Source organism: Perna viridis, chromosome 4, assembly GCF_037379345.1.
Source record: "Perna viridis isolate PV_CMFRI_1.1 ecotype Kerala chromosome 4, ASM3737934v1, whole genome shotgun sequence".
Taxonomy (NCBI): domain Eukaryota; kingdom Metazoa; phylum Mollusca; class Bivalvia; order Mytilida; family Mytilidae; genus Perna; species Perna viridis.
Window position 1 is genome coordinate 45146719 of NC_142448.1, and position 18345 is coordinate 45165063.

The 18345-nt window shown below is 31.8% G+C and overlaps 1 protein-coding gene across 4 annotated transcripts in view; it reads right to left on the minus strand.

The window, feature by feature from the left end:
• LOC148620246 (cytohesin-1-like) overlaps positions 1-18345 on the minus strand; it is a 43217-nt gene that overhangs the window by 12580 nt on the left and 12292 nt on the right. For 3 of the 4 annotated variants that reach the window (XM_088580964.1, XM_088580963.1, XM_088580965.1), the window contains exons 2-8: positions 17981-18054; positions 11758-11822; positions 9964-10030; positions 8784-8902; positions 8335-8415; positions 1166-1278; positions 247-395 (exon numbers count right to left, since the gene is read on the minus strand). In XM_088580964.1, coding sequence (XP_088437090.1) covers positions 247-395; positions 1166-1278; positions 8335-8415; positions 8784-8902; positions 9964-10030; positions 11758-11822; positions 17981-18054 — 668 coding nt within the window. Of the gene's footprint in view, positions 1-246; positions 396-1165; positions 1279-8334; positions 8416-8783; positions 8903-9963; positions 10031-11757; positions 11823-15121; positions 15738-17980; positions 18055-18345 lie in introns of those variants that run through there. The other variant, XM_088580962.1, reaches the window with a different exon arrangement.

Here is an 18345-nt window from a genome sequence, read left to right on the forward strand (position 1 = left end):
TACCATTTTCTATTAAGATACTCTGATATGACATGCTTCAATGCTTTAGACCACATAAAAAAAAGTGATGAATGCATGAACTGCCCATTTATCTCCCTCACTATTACTCGGGGTAAAACAATGCGACATAAATGGCAAGCGCATGGTAATGGAGTTTCTGTGATTTATTTCTTAATTGTAATCATTTCTAACATAATTTGTGTTTTATTTTGAACAGGTTTGACTGTGCAGTATAATCTCTATCACCTTTAAGAGTTCATCAGGCAAGTTTCCTCCGTCATTAATCCCACGATTCATGGTGATAAATCTCTCTACTGAAGGCTTGTCCTTTACTGCTGGGTTATGTAATGTTGTGTTCAACATGATGATAGCAAATGAAAGCACATAGCATGTATCTGGAATAAAATATGTACACAGATTAATAATTCTCTATAACGTTCCTGTCCTATATATGATATTCATCACGGTAAATTAAAAAATGAAATATGTGAAAAGAACACAATTACAATCTTTATTACCAAAATACATTTAATGACTTACAAATATGTTGCTAACCAACTAAAATTGAAAATCAACTTGCATTAACAGGCTCATATTCCACATTATATTATCAGTATCAAAATTGAAAGTAACTATCATTCTGTACATCACTAATCCAATTATTGCATTTTTTGTCATTTTAATGCACATTTAGTTAGAAGACTAACACAAGTGCAACTACACACTATTCACTTGTGACATCATTTTCATTAAGAAATCTGAAGATGACTTGATGATGTCACAATCACTCCCAATGTTTTGACAAATATTTTTGAATATTTAATCATGTACCAGAGATAAAAAATATCTGTCAACAAGACCAAAGGAAAAAAGTGCAGATTAACGATAATATGTTATATTCACCAAGCCATAAGCAAGGTGAACATAATGTTTTCAGCTGACATAAGTCATTCATTGTTTCATCTTTAATGCCCTTTTCAGGATGAGAACATTTGATTAATCAAACAGACCTGGTTTTATACTAGTCTGACTAGCTGTGCTAGAATTTTAATGAGCTAGCTCAAAGAAACAACAGTCTGCAGGTAGGCATGTCCACTTACTCAGACATATCATTCCGACTCTCAGCCAACCATTTATATAACATAAAAAGCTGATGGACACAAACCTGTACTAGTGAACATTCCTGGATTCATGTCACAATACCTCTCTGCAAAACATTCCATCATTCTGTCTATCTTCTGTGCTTCACCAGGGAGACGGAAACTCCACAGAAATTGTCTGCAAGGAAATTTGATTATTTACAGAAAATGTAAATACATTTACTTTGTGGGAATAATTGTCACTTTGAAAATTAGTAAAGCATTTTCACAGTATAATATAAGTTTCATAAAATAAATCATACAATATTATTTACCATCAACAGTTCATATTATGAATTCTAAGAATTTTATCAGGTTCAATTAAAACAAGCAAAATATTCAAATTACAGCTAGTTCAATGAGACCAGTTTCAATTTCATTACAAATTTAGGTAGACAAGTGAGTAATTTAAATAGCTCTCTAGGTAGAATTCTGCCCTACATTATACCAATGTGTCTTACTTAACTACCAAAGAACATCTGTGTGATCTCTTTGACACTGTCTTTTAAATTTGAATAACTGTTATTCATGATGACCTTAACCTCAAACTCACTGTTGAATGGCAAATTTAAAGGTTTAAGTCATCATACTTGATAAATATTTAAAGTTAAGAACAGTGCCCATAAGATCACACAAGTGTCACATTGGTATAATGTAGGGCAGAATTCTACCTGGAGAGCTATTTAAATTACCCACTAGCCTAGCAAGATTTGTATTGAAATTGGAACTGGTCTATTTCAACTAGCTGTAAAATAAAACATGAATGCAAATATTGATGAATAATGAACAGAAAAAAAACCATATATTTGCCAAAACTTTAGAAGCAGGCATAAATATTTAAATGCTTAAGATTTCTTTAATTGAACAAATATCTAATCATTGAACAGAATATACAGTTTATTTAAATGTAAATCATAAAAAAATGTTGCAATCTAGCATTAAATGTTTGTATATTGAATCATCACAAAAGATCTGTATTAATATAATTAAGGGCTTTCCCTACAAGGGAATGACCTTATTGTTTTTCTAATGTTTTTTTTTTTTATTCTTTTTTATTATTTGCGAAATTTTCTTTGACATGGTCTCCCTTATTCATCTTTCAAGATATTGTTACCAAATTTGACCCACTGATAGATCTCATTAAGGACTTTTACCAGGTGAACCTGTGAAGAATTCCATTGTCCATGGTAGAAGTTATCTCCCTTTTATTGGCATTATTTTCATAGTCATGAGCAACTCGGTGGGTGTTTCTAGAAAAGCAGAGGACGCTTATCCTACCGGTGCACCTGGTCCATGCTCCCAGTTTTTAGTGGAGTCCAAGTTGCTCATTTGCTTTTGTTACTTTGTATGTACGATTTTAGTTACTTTATGTTCTTTGTTGTGTATGTCTGTTTTCCATGTCTGGTCTTTGTCCCTGGATTACATTCTTTTGATTACCGCTATAACCTTGGTTCCCTTGATTAATCTTTCAACATGGTATCCCGAACTCATTTTTCAGTCTATCATGACCATATTTGATGAACATGTAGATGTCATCATGTTCAATCAGGAAATGACCCAGCTAAAGATTTCATTACCATCTTAAAGAGTTACGTCTCTTTAAAACAATTTCTTTTAATCGCTCATATCTTAAACACCATAACAGATAAAATAATTCTGGAAACGGTTTCATGTACATTAGCAGACAGCCTAATTTATAAACATAAATTTGTATTTTGTTATCAAACCATATGGGAGTTATATCCCTTGAAATATTATACTTAAGTTTTAAAAATTTATATTTCGAGAACTGCAAGTTGTAGAGACATGGGACCTTCATCAATGATTTTTGGTCTATGTGACCTTTCATTTGCACCCAAGGTCAAAGGTCACAGAGTGGTAGTTTTCTTCCCTTTCAACATTTACTTTTACACTGCCCTGTTTCGTCATCTTTCAAGATAACATTACAAAATTTGGACCATCGATAGATCTCATTTAGGACTTTTACCGAATAAGCCCATTTAGAATTTCATCATTCATTGTAGAAGTTATTTCCCAATTATTAGCGTCTTATCAATATGGCCAAATGGTCCCCTGAACTCATTTTTCAGGATATCATTATCATACTAGGTGAACATGTAGATGCCATCATGTTCTATTAGAAGATGACCCTGCTAAAACAATTTCCTTCAATCCTTCATATCTTGAAAACCATAATAGATAGAATCAATATAAAAACTGTTTTTTGTACACAAGAATACCTAATGAATAAACATAAACATGTATTTTATTATCAAACCATACAGGAGTTATATCCCTTGAAATATCATACTTTAGTTTTTAAAATTTATATTTCCAGAATCGAAAGTTGTAGAAACATGGGACCTTCATCAATGATCTTTGGTCCATGTGACCTTTCATTTGCATCCAAGGTCAAATGTCATAGAGTGCTAGAAAGCCTTCTCACTGCAAACTACAGTCCTAGAAAACGATAAGTGCATACATACAGCATATGAAATGACCCTCTCAATTAGCCCTACATTTTGAGACAAAATTTACAAGTGTCAGACCATCTTGTTCAAAAGTAATGACTATTTAAAAGTTTTGAAGAATCCGGTTTGTGACATTGACATAAATATATGACCATGACCTTGTAAGTTTTTTCAAGGTCAAGTAATCTTAAGTTGTATGGTGGTAGTTTCATGTCTCTACGACTTCTGGTTCTGGAGTTTGTTATTGCATCATATTTCAATAATGATTGGGCTCCAAAATGAGCTCCAAAGTTGCCCAAATTGTTTTGTAATTTAATTTTGTTGCATATGCTCTGCAAATAATCATACTGCTTTCAGATTTGAAATATCTTGTCTAGTTTTGGATCTATTGAAATTTTAAGTTTTGAAATCCACAACAGACACACAAATGATCATTCCACAGAATGAAAGATCTGTGCAAGTACAACTGTTTGACCAAATACCAAGGACCAATATAAAAAACCAACGATACTACAGCAACTTAAAATTTTCATATTTTCCATTGGTTTGATACATTTCATCAATACCTACACTACAGCTAATGACCATTTTGACAATGCCACACGCCCACGGTGGACAGATGTCCACGTGCCCACCGTGTCGGGTGGACAGTATAGTGTCCATGCCCACGGTATCCGGTGGATGCGTAATAACCTGTTGATTGGATTTAATCCATGATTGGCAATTTTATTACAGTGTTCAAACAGTTGACAAATAAAAGAACAATGTGTCAATCATTACCTTAACTGTGAGAATCAATTTTCTTTCACATATTATTGGCCTCAAGCAAAAATTGTGACACCACCAGGTGTTTACTTAGGAATTGATATAATTAGGTTTTTATATGAATGAAATTCTTTAAACTCGTTTTTTTGTTTTGTTTTGTTTTTTGTTTTTTCCATTTGTTACGGCTCACATCGTACTTAAGTCTACCATTATTTAGTATCATCAAAACTATAAACCTGGATTAATCGGAAATCAAAGTTGATATAATTTTCAAAGCAATTAAGAAGGCCTTAATTTTATCAATTCCAGTTGCTACATGTATCATGTAATAATATTATACACCTGACCTGTCACCAGATTGTTATGAATTGTAAATTACAATGTGCAAGAAAATCGAGTATTTGCGAACTCCTTATTTTACTGACAACCTATTTAACACAGTTTTATTTTCTAATTGAAAGAACGGATTTGAAGCAGACACGTGAAACTTTAACTTACGGTCTATAAATAACCACTTTCAATATCGTGTAATTTCAACAAAATTTGACAGCGGGAAGCATTGTTGGAAGATAATATATGATCCAGAATTATTGAACTGCGTACTTCATGAGTTTTCAAATGGCAACGGATTTAACCGCGTATTATCGAGCACACGTTAGCCAACTATAGTGATGGGTGAAAATTCCCCCTCGTAAGTTGAATATGCATATGTTCTTTTATATTTAGCGCACCATTGACAAATGAACGACATATTTCTTCCGTTTCTTTTTTTTTCTTCACTTAGTTCAACAATTTTGACTACGATTAGTTCCGTTATTATATAATAACAGTAGCATACAAATTGTAAATTAAAATGTTCAAGAAAATCGAGTACTTGCGAACTACTCATTCTACTGACGGGTTTCTCACGTAATAATTCTAAACCATTTATTTCAAACCAATAACTATTAGAATGCTTTGAGTGTGTCAATTTCTCATGCAAATTTGATAAACGCCTTCGTAATATCGTCGACCAATCAATGTGTTTCACTTTTTATCAAAAGATGTATCCCTGTTTTTTGAGCATCGTATGAGGTAAATTAACATTTCGTTGACACTGCACCAATTATCGATCGACGAACAACGTGCCTTACTTGCATAGATAATAAGAAGTTTTGTTTGTTTGTTGGGGTTTAACGTCCCAGCAGCAATATTTCAGCTATTTTCAGACGATGAACATGAAATGGATGATAAAATGAACATGAAATGAAAAAATAGGATGGGACACAAGGATAATAGGGTCGACAAACTTTGATTGCCACTGGAAAAAGGGGGTGGGTGGGTAAGGTCAGGCAATTTAGCCTCCTGTGGCGGAGCGCAAAGGTTCCTACTCCTATCGAATACCACAGCAGGGTTCTTTAACGTGCGAGGAATGTGGCATCTTTCCCAACACGGGGCACCACTATGGTTTGTGGTCAGGTTTTCTGTATTATAGCCTGACAACCCCAGCATGCAACATGCCAGGGGTACCCCATTCCACCACCTGGGGCACACATCCCAGTTGCTCTGTGGGCAGAGCGCCTAGTCCCCGGCTAGGTTTCTGAGCACTATTTAGTCACCTTATACGACAAGCTTAGCGCTGCTGCAGGCCTATTCTTTTAACACCCAGACCTGCACGGGGCAATAATAAGAAGAGTAATAATGTTTTAAAGTATTTAAAATTTGACACCGTCATTCAAAAAACATGTAACTTTAAGAGACATATAGAAATGTAAAATTATGCTCTCTTAAATTTTTCATACCGATGACTTTAAATCATAACTTTTCATTTTACGAGTCAAACTTTTTAATCAAAATTAATTTACATCTAATTCCCGAAAATGAATTTCCTTTAAAGTGCTTTATTTTGAAATCTCGTAATTTTTTAGAATCTTCTGAAACTTTATTCCAAAAACATTATTACTTTCATTTTCAAAATATCCATTGTTAGTTTATGAATATACAAATAGGTGAATGACACAAGGGCAATCGTATATTTATTTAAATAATTAAATGTTCAGTGTTCTTGTAAAATCATGCTCAATACAAGTATTTTTTTCTTTTTCTAAACGTAATAATGTTGTAAAGTATTTGTGATTTTCATATCATAGACACCTAGAAATAACATTAATTAATGTGTTTATAACCTTAACTTAATTAATCAAATCAGTATTATCCGTGTAATGTCACTACTTAATACCTGAGCGTGTCACACTCAGCCAATATACAGGAAGTGGGCAGATTTACTGCTAATTAACGAGAAGGAATCATTAATAATATTTAGATTAAAGAATAAAAAGAAACCAAATTTAATGTTTTACGATTACAGAAGCGTATTAGGGACATCCAAAATTATATTTTTAAATCAAAATTTCGCCATTAAAAATCCCGTATAAAATAGTGTTAGAATTCCCCAGATATATATAATCTGATAAAAAAATAAATTCTAGTATGAATTTTACGACTAACTGTATATAGAATAAATCAAACTAACTGATATCTTTATTTACACTGGTGTGCCGACTTAGTAGGCCTTTTTTCCGAAAATCTCCAATATATTTCAATACTAAAACGGGACAAAATTAAGTTTGAAAATTTCGTATTTTTGCGTTATTTTGCCTTTCACATGTAGTTATTGAAATGGATGCATATTAAATTAATCATAGTAGAGAGTATTATTCAAATTTTAATATATTTAAAATTCGTAACACCAGCCCACAGTCGTTTTGATTTTATTTTCGAATTTCATGAAAGTTGCACTCCTCGTATATCTCGTTTATTTTCTTTACAGTTGATGACAAAAAAAAAGAAAAAAATTATTATTACTTCTCAATCTTAGTACACATGTGCACGAAGGTCTAATCATGATTAAATCACCTACATCAATACGTCTTCTAAGGTACATGTAAGTGTCGTTAGCTAATATGCGCCGGTTAACTGTCCAGTTTCATTTCACAATACTTTAAACCACACCCTCAATATTCCTACCGTGGGCCGGTGGGAACGTGTCCAAGGGTGGACACAAATTGTCCACCATTGCCCACGCCCACCGTGGGAAAAGGGAATCGTCAAAATGGTCGTTAGCCATAGTGTATTTATAGATTTTATATTGCATCATTTTTTCAACTTCGTCGAAGGAGGTCATGTGATATATCATTTTGAAGGTCCAAATGAGCACATTTAAAAAAATCAGAGTTTCAACCATGACAAGTCATACATGTTCAAAGAGTAGGGTCATTAAGTGCAAAAATTAGAAGTTCTTAGAGGGTAATGTTGTTGCATATCAAAGAAAGGTCTTAAAGTGTAAATCTGAAATATTGATGTTTTGTCTCAAAATAAATGAGTTGGGTGAGGTCAATGAGTGCAAAACTTAAGTTGTTTATATACGGGTAGTTAGGTTGTCACATATCAAATTAAAGGTCATAATGTATACATCTGAAATTTCAATTTTTTATACAGAAAAAGAACCCAGTTTCGGTTAATAAGTGCAACATTCTAAAGTTCACAGAAAGTAAGGTTCTTGCATATCTAAGGAAAAGGCGTCCAGTTTACATTACAAAAATCATGATGGAAACATCCACAATTGCATTTGACAAGGTCGCCAAGTGCAAAAAGTCAAACTGTTGTAGAGGGTTAGCATTTTATGTATCAAACAAAACGTCTTACTGTGTATATTACAAAGAGGAAGTTTTCAAGGGAAAGACCTTGCAATTGTCTAAAAAACAATTGACATACTAGTGTAGTTATATATTGTACTATCATCTGTTAAATAATTCAGATACTTATCAGCCAATGCACAGTGATATATTGTTGAAAGAAAGAATTTATTTCAGGATAAAGATCTGATGATATTCCCACAACGTATACATAGTTACCATATATTACCTACAGTTAGTGCCATTGTCTATGACTTTTAACAATTAATGTGTAGTAATTCATACCTTAATGCCTGAACCAGAATCATGTCAGAGAACTCGTGTAGATTGACAAATGCCTTTAATACTGCAATGTTAAAGTCTTTCCTGCAAACCAAACAAAAGTGAAATTGTACATAAAACAAATCTTACTATGAATCATTATGAGAGTTGTGAGAGGGACTGCGTTTTCTAAAATGTACTTTTCAATGGCAAGCATATCTAAAAGAATAACAAATTTATAATACTACTGGTAAATTCAAAATTTTCACACATTTATTACTGTTATGACGTCATTTTGGTCATAGAATATTATGTGATATAAATGCAAAAAAACGCTCTCTGCTTTCAGCGGTAAAGTTTTCTATTCGTTGATAGTAACCATGGTTACTCTTGAGATTACTCTCACTCTGTTTAACAACTGAGATCAACTGAGATTTAAAGGTGACAGGATACATGTATCCATATGTACTTACGGTTCACCAAGATAGTCTCCGATGGCAGTCTTATTGAGTCCTTCACCTTGGAAGAGGAATTTAGCAACTTCCTCTGGTGTGTCAGGTAACAGTTGATGCTCAATCAGGTACTCAATGCCCTATAACAGTAGAATATCTTACTTTTAGTCTGAACTAGGAATAACAAGGAAGCTAAATTGTCAATATACAAAGTCAATAAACAGTTTCCAAATTTTTAAAGAAAATCAGGACTATTTATGTACGACTGAGGTATATCTTTAGCATTTCATAGCACAAGGGCAAAAACTCTCAAATTAAAATCTGCTCAGATTTTTCTTCTCAAGGTTTAAAGTACAAATATCCCTTCTACACCTGCAGTTTTTAAAAAACCTTACGGGTTTTCCTCACTTCCTTCCACTAAAACTGAAAATTGTATAAGCAATCACCAGAAAAAATCAGCAATTGTGTAATTTATTAAGATTTATTTATGTCAATTTTTCCCTCTTCAAAACTAGACAAGACAACTGTGCTATTGTTTCATGGAGTCCATCAATGCTTATCTGATCAGATTTATTTTGTGGCGCCATGATAGCTTTTATTGTTTCTTTTTCCAGTGTTTTTGCCTTCATGTTATGTATATATCAAAAAAACAAAACAAAGTATCCTGAAATTTTCTACTAAAGGCTACAGACATGCATGAATAAGAGATTTGTATTTCAACAAAGATGTTTGATTAACAAAATTTTTTTATTAAATATTTCCCAAATAGTTGCTTCATGATTGACAGTGTTATTCTGCTCACTGATCTACATATGGAAAGCCATCCTTATGCCTATTCATTGCTGGTGATAGTCTGGTGTCTAAGGCCACATGTAAATTTGAATATGTTGCTTTGTAATTACACCACATCCATAGTGATAAGTTTTTTTGCCATGCCTAAACTTAATTGTTACATACATTTAATAAATGAAAAATGAATATATTGGTATTCTGATCTTAACATTTATGAGACATTTTCTGATTTACATTATTATATGTGTTGCTATGTGTCTGGTTTTTTTTTCTATTCTGTTCTGTTTGTTTTTTTTTTATTGTCCTCATACTTCCAGCATTGCACATGGCCACACCCACTCTGTCAAGTTGCTAGGGCCATGATACTACCCTGTGAATAATTTCTAGATTGAACTAACTGTTATCATACCTTCTTTGGGTCCATGTTGAATTTTTTCTTCCCAATAGACATTTGTTTTGTCTTAGGGTTGTGTTGACTGTAAAAGAAAACATTCAAATCTTAACATAGTCTGATAAATAATTGATGACATGAACATATCATTTGTCTGATATCTGTTCTTTTTTTTTCACATAATTGCCAGTAATCATGGCTTAAATGATTAAAACCCACCTATGCTAGTCATATTTGATACTTAAGTTTAAGTTCATAACATTATAACATGTAAAATGATCATATCATCAATCATGGTAAGAATTCAAAATACAATTAAAGTTTTTTTGTCATACAAGAAGTTAATGTACATTTTAAAAATGCACAATACTTTCTAATTGTACAATTACTAAACAACACGATCAAATTTCCTTTATTTCAAAGAAAAACTAATGATTTTTTGCTGTAATATTTGCATGTCAATCTCTCATATCCCTATTGGTGGCCTATTTATCATGTAAATCTTGTTAGATAAGTAAACATGTTTCATGGAAGCCAAGAACTATACAGGATCAATGATAAATGTTAATATCTTTCAATAAATTTGTAATGAAAACTACAGCATCCAATAACACACATATTTACAGGTTGATTATGTCAATCTCATCAAGAAACATCTGCTATCTTGATTCCAGTTACCAAACATAAGTTTACCACTGAACATACCTTTTCACAGTGAGTTACCATTTTAATAGACTCCTAATCACGAAAGCATATAGTGAAAAAAAACATGCAGAGAAACAATCCACTCAGGCATAATACTCAACTTTTAAGAACTGCCAGGCCTTTTCAATTAATAACTAAAAGCTCGGATGGGTTGTGAGATATTTTCAGCATTGCTCACAATTCATTTCTATCAATGATCCCTTATATACACAGCACAGAACTTTAAACTTTGATAGGTATACCAGTAAGCAAGTCACTCATAGTGAAAATCATATAATTTCAGTCTGGTAGGAACAACTGATTTTTTTAGTACCAGATAAAGGTGCTGAATTGGTCCAGAAATCCTTAAGTCGATTTTGTATACACTGCAATTTCAGTAACATAAAATTTCGGTCAATTTAAGTTCACCAATTTCAAATTTAAGTTAAAATTCTATATCTACGTTGTAACTTAATATTTATATAAAATTTTTAATCTGGATTAGAAATTGCTACTAGTTCAATCTTTATAAATTTTGCCTGGTCCAAGAAAATCAACTGTAATGTCGCATTTAAAAAAAAAAACCCACTTCTTTCAACATTACGATCTAAAGATCATCAGGAAAACAATGGCTACAAAATTCCTTGAAAGTCCTACATGTATCTACATTTGTAGACTGTACTAAAAACATGTCATTTTAATATAATAATATGGACCTACATGATTCTAGAACATTTCAATCCAGGTCTAAGCTTTACTATTCAAAAGCCCAAACTTCAGCCCTTTCCATTCCTAAGTTTATGTGACTGTCTATCCCAATCAGCCCTATCAATTATTGTCCGTAAGCCCAATTCTAAGTGACCGTATCTTCCCAGTCCTATACTTATCCATTCCTAACATGATGTCCTTCAGACCCATATTATTTTTCATTTCTAATTTTTGCCTGGCCACATTTAAGCCTATTCCTTTTTCATTTCTCAGCTGCTCCACTCCCAAGCCCTATCAACATCAATGTACGAGTGTTCACGATCCCTAAACTCCAGCCTTATTCACTCCACAGCAATTTTTAAACTCCACTTACCCCGCCCCTTTCCATTAAAAAAAATATCTAGGCTCTGTAACACTAACCTGCCATCAGAGACATCTATCATGTCCATTTCTGATTGTACGTCTGCTATCTCATCTTTAAGTTCCTTGAAAGAGAAAAAAAAGAATCTAAAAATAGAAAGTTATAGTTTCCTTTCCGAGAATAGTGATTAGAGTTTTTTTGTAAGTTCTAAGTTCAATAACAAGTTTTAGTCAGCTAAAACTGTTAAGGGTCTGTCTTAAACATCAACGTACTGATAAGTAAGAACAGTCATTGACAGTACAGGCTAATATTAACCGATTGTTACAAAACTCAAATTTTTGGTTCATATCATAGAGAAATTTATTAACAACAAGTCTAAAATTATCCAAGTCCAATATAGCAAAATATAAAATATATGATTATCAGCAAAAAAGCAAAATATCAAAATGTATGATTTTCAGCCGATATCAAAGCAAAATACAAAATGTATGATTGTGTTTTTAGCCGATATGGCAAAATTCAAAATTTATGATTTTTAGTCATGACATTCAACATTGACATTTCATATGATATTATGTTGCCAATGGAAATCACTGAAACTTTTTTATCACCACTGCTCTTGTAAAAATCATCAATAAAATACGCCTACTACTTCACTAGTTTATACTCTTAAAATGACTGCATGCATTTAAATGAAAATTTACTCACAGTAAAGTACTTGTATCTATGTGTTTGCTCAAACTACTTGCAGTAGGTAGAGACAATACCTAATGAAGGTCAATGAGTAGCAATTTAACCAAGTCTTATGATGACAGTTAAACAGTGGCCAAAAGTCATTTCACTATGAATGGTTTTTGATTAAACTTGAGACCACAAGGAAGAGAGGTGGTAGTGATATGCACGAAAAGCAGCCAACGCTGTGACTTTCTACCTACAGCAGAGGCCTTACCTGATTCAATGCAATGTATTACAATTACCAGTTGCTCCTGGAGACATTTTAATAATATCCCCCTATGATAACTTTTTGGTGACAGTTTTATTGAAGACAAGAGTCAAGCATTTATAAGATAACCTATAACCTCCTGATGAGACACACCAACAAATGCTTACTCAGTGGAGATACTATGTGTTTCCATTAGGTTTTACAATCAAACCTGTGTTATGGAACCACTTGTATTCAGCAATGACATGTATTGAAAGACTATGATCAAAATATTCGTATGTAGCTCATTCTTTGTAAAATTAATCTGTTCTATGTGAACCATGATAATGTTTTTCTTCGAAAGTAAATTGTATGGCAAGTGTGTTTATAAGACAAATTGTCTCTTTTTTATTTTATGGACAAGAAAAACAAGTACTATCTTTAAAAAAAAAGAAAAAGATAAATGACACAGTAAAATTTCGTTCTTTTTTACTTCTAAGTTTCTACATTTCTTTCAAGAATATAACATATGGCAGGCAATTTTTAAGGTTCTGATAAAGTTTTTTTCGAATGCAATTCCAAATTTTTTATACAGATTTTTTTAACGCCACTTAGTTATCAGTATTTAGCCAATCGTGAAAAAGAACTGCAATCGGGTGACTTGTGTTTCCATAGAAGAGCGTCCTTAAGGTCAAAGGGTAAAAAGCAAAGCTATACCGATTTGTCGGAAAAACCTGTTCTTGTGTTGCTTAAACTGTGTTCTCATTTTGGTTTTGATACCTCATTGGAATCTATTTTTAAAACAAAAAACAAAACACACCAGACTCAACTTTAATGAAAGTAATAAGGAGACATAATTACGCACAATAACATTAAATCAGGAATCATTTTTCTAGAATCCAATATCAATCTAGATGCTCTTTTCAGCATTATTATTATTCAAAAGAGAACTCTTTGTCTTCATAAGATAAATGAACTTCACAAAAAATTATAGAAAAGTGTAAACATAAATGGAAAAACTAAACTCTGTTATAAAAAGAAAAAGTAAATATGAGGGTACTATTTTTGTTCATAAATGAGGTTTCCTGTCCAATTTCTGACTGAAGTAAAAATGTAACAAAAACTGATCATGTGTGGCCTTTACAAGAGGGAAGATAAATCCAAATTATAACTGACAGCTAAAAACTAAGTAAGTAAAGATGGATGATAAATAAAGATAAAAACCAATAATTTAATGGGACCTTTCATCCTGGATGAGACTTAAGTATCCGAGAAATAGGAAGGCTGTCATTTCATAAAATTATCATAACTTCCTGTAGATAAGCACTCTACTTAATTTTCCCAGGATTTTTTCATTTTATAAATATTTATAAATTATATATACATAGATGTAATACATCACTCATTGTACAATATCTATCTATATAAAACTTTGGAGAAACAACTTGAAGAAACAGGTGTTGGGGTGTTTTAATATAACAATATAATTTCCGGCCAGAAAACACTGAGAAACATGAAAGGCTTAACATAGTTAATTGAACTACAATATAAGTAGAAAACTAGAAGGATAGCCAATCACTAGACTAAAGCACCATTAAGTAGAGTGATTGTATATATATACATGAACAATCACTTTACATAAAAAGGAAGGGTGCATTGTTTATCATTGTAAATCATATGTACATGTACTTACATTTGATGTGAAAATAGTGTTTTAATTTAAGAGTAGATTAATGCATTTTGTCACAATGCCTAAATAAATATTTGATCAAACACTTAAAAATTTCAAACTGATAAAAAAGCCTCCACTTAAACATTAGAAACAATACAAAAATCACAATATAAAAATGTTTTCAAACGGTTTAAAACATACTTCACTAAAGTTTGTCACAGTTATACTACTATTTTTTTTTTAAGTTCAGGTTCAGATAAAACTTATATCTGAATACAAGAAAAGTATATGTAGCAGCATCCATTTATTAATTATAGAATCCAATGCTGTACCAATGAACTGTTTCTATTCAGTTAGTTATAAGAAATGTTAACATAAAGTTTGTCATCAAAATTTTTGTCAGTTTTTTTTATGAAAACTTGGAGAAAAAAGACTACATGTATATCAAAGTTGCCATACAATACGTTTAAAGTTTGATAACTAGAACCTATCTGACAGAAAACAAATATTTGTTAAATACAAAAAATCATTTTGATTGGTCAAACTTTGTGGCAGTCTGTCCAAGTCATCATGGTGTTTTTTGTCATAGGTTTACAGCCAAAAAACTTAGTCAAAGAAAACATAGACTAACTTTAATTACATAAATGGGCTTAATCCATGTACATCAGGTCCCAATTATTATAAATTGTATAAATATTACAAATAAGCCTATAATCTATAATCTATAATCCATTTATAATATAAGGACTAAAGAAAGATGAATTAAAATGAATTTTTTACCTTCCTTTGTAAGAATGTTTAATATGTCTTTAAAAACAAACGTACTCACTTTCTTACTTGGAGGTGAAAAGGTTATGTCAGCATGTTTTCCAATATGAATTCGTTTTTCTTTTTTTATTTTAACCCTGTAACATGCATCTCTTCTTTTCATCTTAACAGCTAACTGTTTTCTAATTTGAACTTCATCTGCTAAAGATTTCATCACTAAGTTCCAACTTTCCCGATAATCTCCTTTGATTATGGTGGAAACCTGATGTTTCCCAGTGGTGGAAACCATTTTAATCCCAGTTTATTTTTTTTTTTTATAAAGAAGACATTTTATTCCATATTTTAAATCCTGAATTCATAGCCTGCCAGAAAGAAACACAATGGATACATCAACACCACAATTGGTACACATATCCATGTTAAGCTGGTATTAAACATTACTAATTTCAGCAATTACACATGTAGTATGAAACTTTCCCCAGCAGACATGTCAATAAATTTCCGACTAAAAAAATCACTTAGTATCCAATTACATGTACTTCAAAGCAAGAACAAGCAAAGACATTTTTCACATAAATTTAGGGGTACATTTTGGATAAATATTTCCTGAATAACAAGAAATTCCTATACTGCATAAATCTAATGTACATGTACACTGCATCATTACAATGGGCAGGAAACCAGTACTCGTATTATTCTCATCGTTGGTATTTTATCCTAATATATCCTCTACATTTAGCATCATATCCGCTCTAAATTAGAACAAGTGAACTTGCTTTTTTTCAAATAAGGACATGACAAAAGAAGTAAGAGCCCTCTGTTTATTAATTGGGGATTCAATATCAGTTCCAAGAACAAAAGGTCTAGACTACCTGAACATATTGAGGTTTCAAGTCAATGATCCACCCATTCAAAGATAAGAAAAAAAAACAAAACTCTTTGCAAACATGATAAAACAGCAATATAGAGATCCAATTCAAAATAAGAAACGTATTGGAACTCAGAAATTCTTTCATACCCTGCTAATACTTATAGTGTGAACTGTCTAAACTGAACCCCTTCTGACTTTCAAATTGGTGTGGTTTTAACAAGGTTCAAAATACAGTTAAAACTGAAATCAAGGGATTTAAAAAGTGACTGGTTTAGAAAGGTCTGGAATTATTTGGGTTCTGTTTCAACAGGTTGAACTGTACGTATTAATGTAAATAGTGAAATGCAACTAATGCATTAATGTATATCATATTACAATATAGTAAATAATTTCAAAGATCACCCAAAGGTCTTCACAATAAAAATAAACACACACCCTTAAGCAAACTCAGAAAGGTCCTGACAACAAAAGTTATAAAATCCATGGTAACAGAGCAAGGATGCTTTGTAGACTATTTGACAATGCATTAACAGGCAGAGTGATATTTCTATTGTTCGACAACTTTTGCTTCAACTGCAAGAAGTTGCTAGAAAAAGTTTGAAACTGGGTTACTGTCATTTAAAAAACACTTTACAGTCAAATTAAGAATATGTTGATTTTTCTTTATATTTAGACTCAGGACACAGCTGTGATAATAAAATTAATACTAGCTCCACTGGATTGATGCAACTGAAAATTATTAAATTAATAAGCCATTCAGAGCTTGATAATACATGTATCAAGTTGCATCAGTCAGTAGACTTACATATCTACAATTAATATGCCTGATGTCATCATTAGATTTTCCTGCTTTATTGTGTACAATACAACAGTTCACTGTACATGTAACACGTACAAACCAAATGTTTGTCATTGTATGTTTGTACTATTGTTAACACCTTCCACTAATACCAAGTATTAAACACCTTAAACTACTACCATCTACAGTATAGTGATGCTGCACGTTCATATTAAACACCTTATACTATTACCACCTTCAGTACAGTGAAGCTGCACTTTACCATCAAATACATGAATTATAAACATACCCAGTTTTAAAGGCATTAAGAGACTATACATGTAAATAATGGAATGACCAGTTCTAAGAAAATTTGATATTTACATGTTACATGAAAGAAACATAATCCAGTACTAAGTAATGCAAAAGATGAAAATACCAGACACATGTTTCCGTCAGCTTGGTTAGAATGAAGGGATACTTTAAGAGTCTGACAGAGTTTCCAATCATAAAAATGCTTCACATGTGTAATATATGTAGGAAGTTTCAAGTACAAGTACAAGGAAATTTCCCATGTGTAAAATAGAGTTTCAAAACAACAGTAGTTTTCACAAGTTTCTAACTACAAAGTTTGTTATCAGATGAAGAGATCATATGTCAAAACCAGAAAACCAGCAGAATGTTTTCTCAAAGTCATCAAGAAGATAAACAGATCTTTTTTTTTATCTTTCAAGACATTGGAAATGAGCAAGGCCATTTAAGATAAGATATGAAAGAGAATTCTAAACAGAACCCTAGCTACATTTAGAAAACAAAAAAGTATTCAGATATTAAAGCCATAGTATCATCGGGGAGGAGGGGGGGGGCATAGGTAACTTGTTATTAGTACTAAGTCCATATCCATTGATTTCTAGGAGTAATAATTGAATTGTACCAGTACATACACTGCTTGTTGCTAAGGTCAGGTTGAAGTAATGTAAAACTAAATTTTGTTGAAATTTATTCATGTATTTCCTTCAGTTGACATATAACTATTATAATAATATTTCTTGTAAACTACTTCTAATTTCCTCAATTTCAAATCCTGAAACATGTCTTTTTTCGAGACCAATTTAATCTTAAAATTTTAAAATGCTAACAAAAACCCTATACAAATCAAATAAGCATTGGCAATGATCAAAATATCAAATACTATATGACTATAACAACAAAACCTTCATCCAATATCTAATCAAATACATACCTACTTTATCGGATATTAATTGACTTACCTGTATTTCTTGCAGCAGCTGCAACTTTCGTTGTCTGATGCTGTCTAGGAGTTGCCTTTCCTCTGGAGTCAGATCTGCAAGACAACAATAACTTCATTACTAGTTCTACCATAATAATATATTGTCTTTCTATTTATAAAATTGCATGCAATAGCAGGTTTTGTATTTTATTTGTTATGTGAAAGCATGTTTTAAGTTTTAAGGTACAAAACAACTGTCAAATTTAACAGCTTTATCATGAAAGATTTCAAGTGTTTACTGATTTTCCAACTTAAATCAGTGATAATAGATATATCTTGACTTTTAGAATGGATTACAAACATTATCATAATAGAGAAATCTTCCATAATCTTCTAATTGATCAT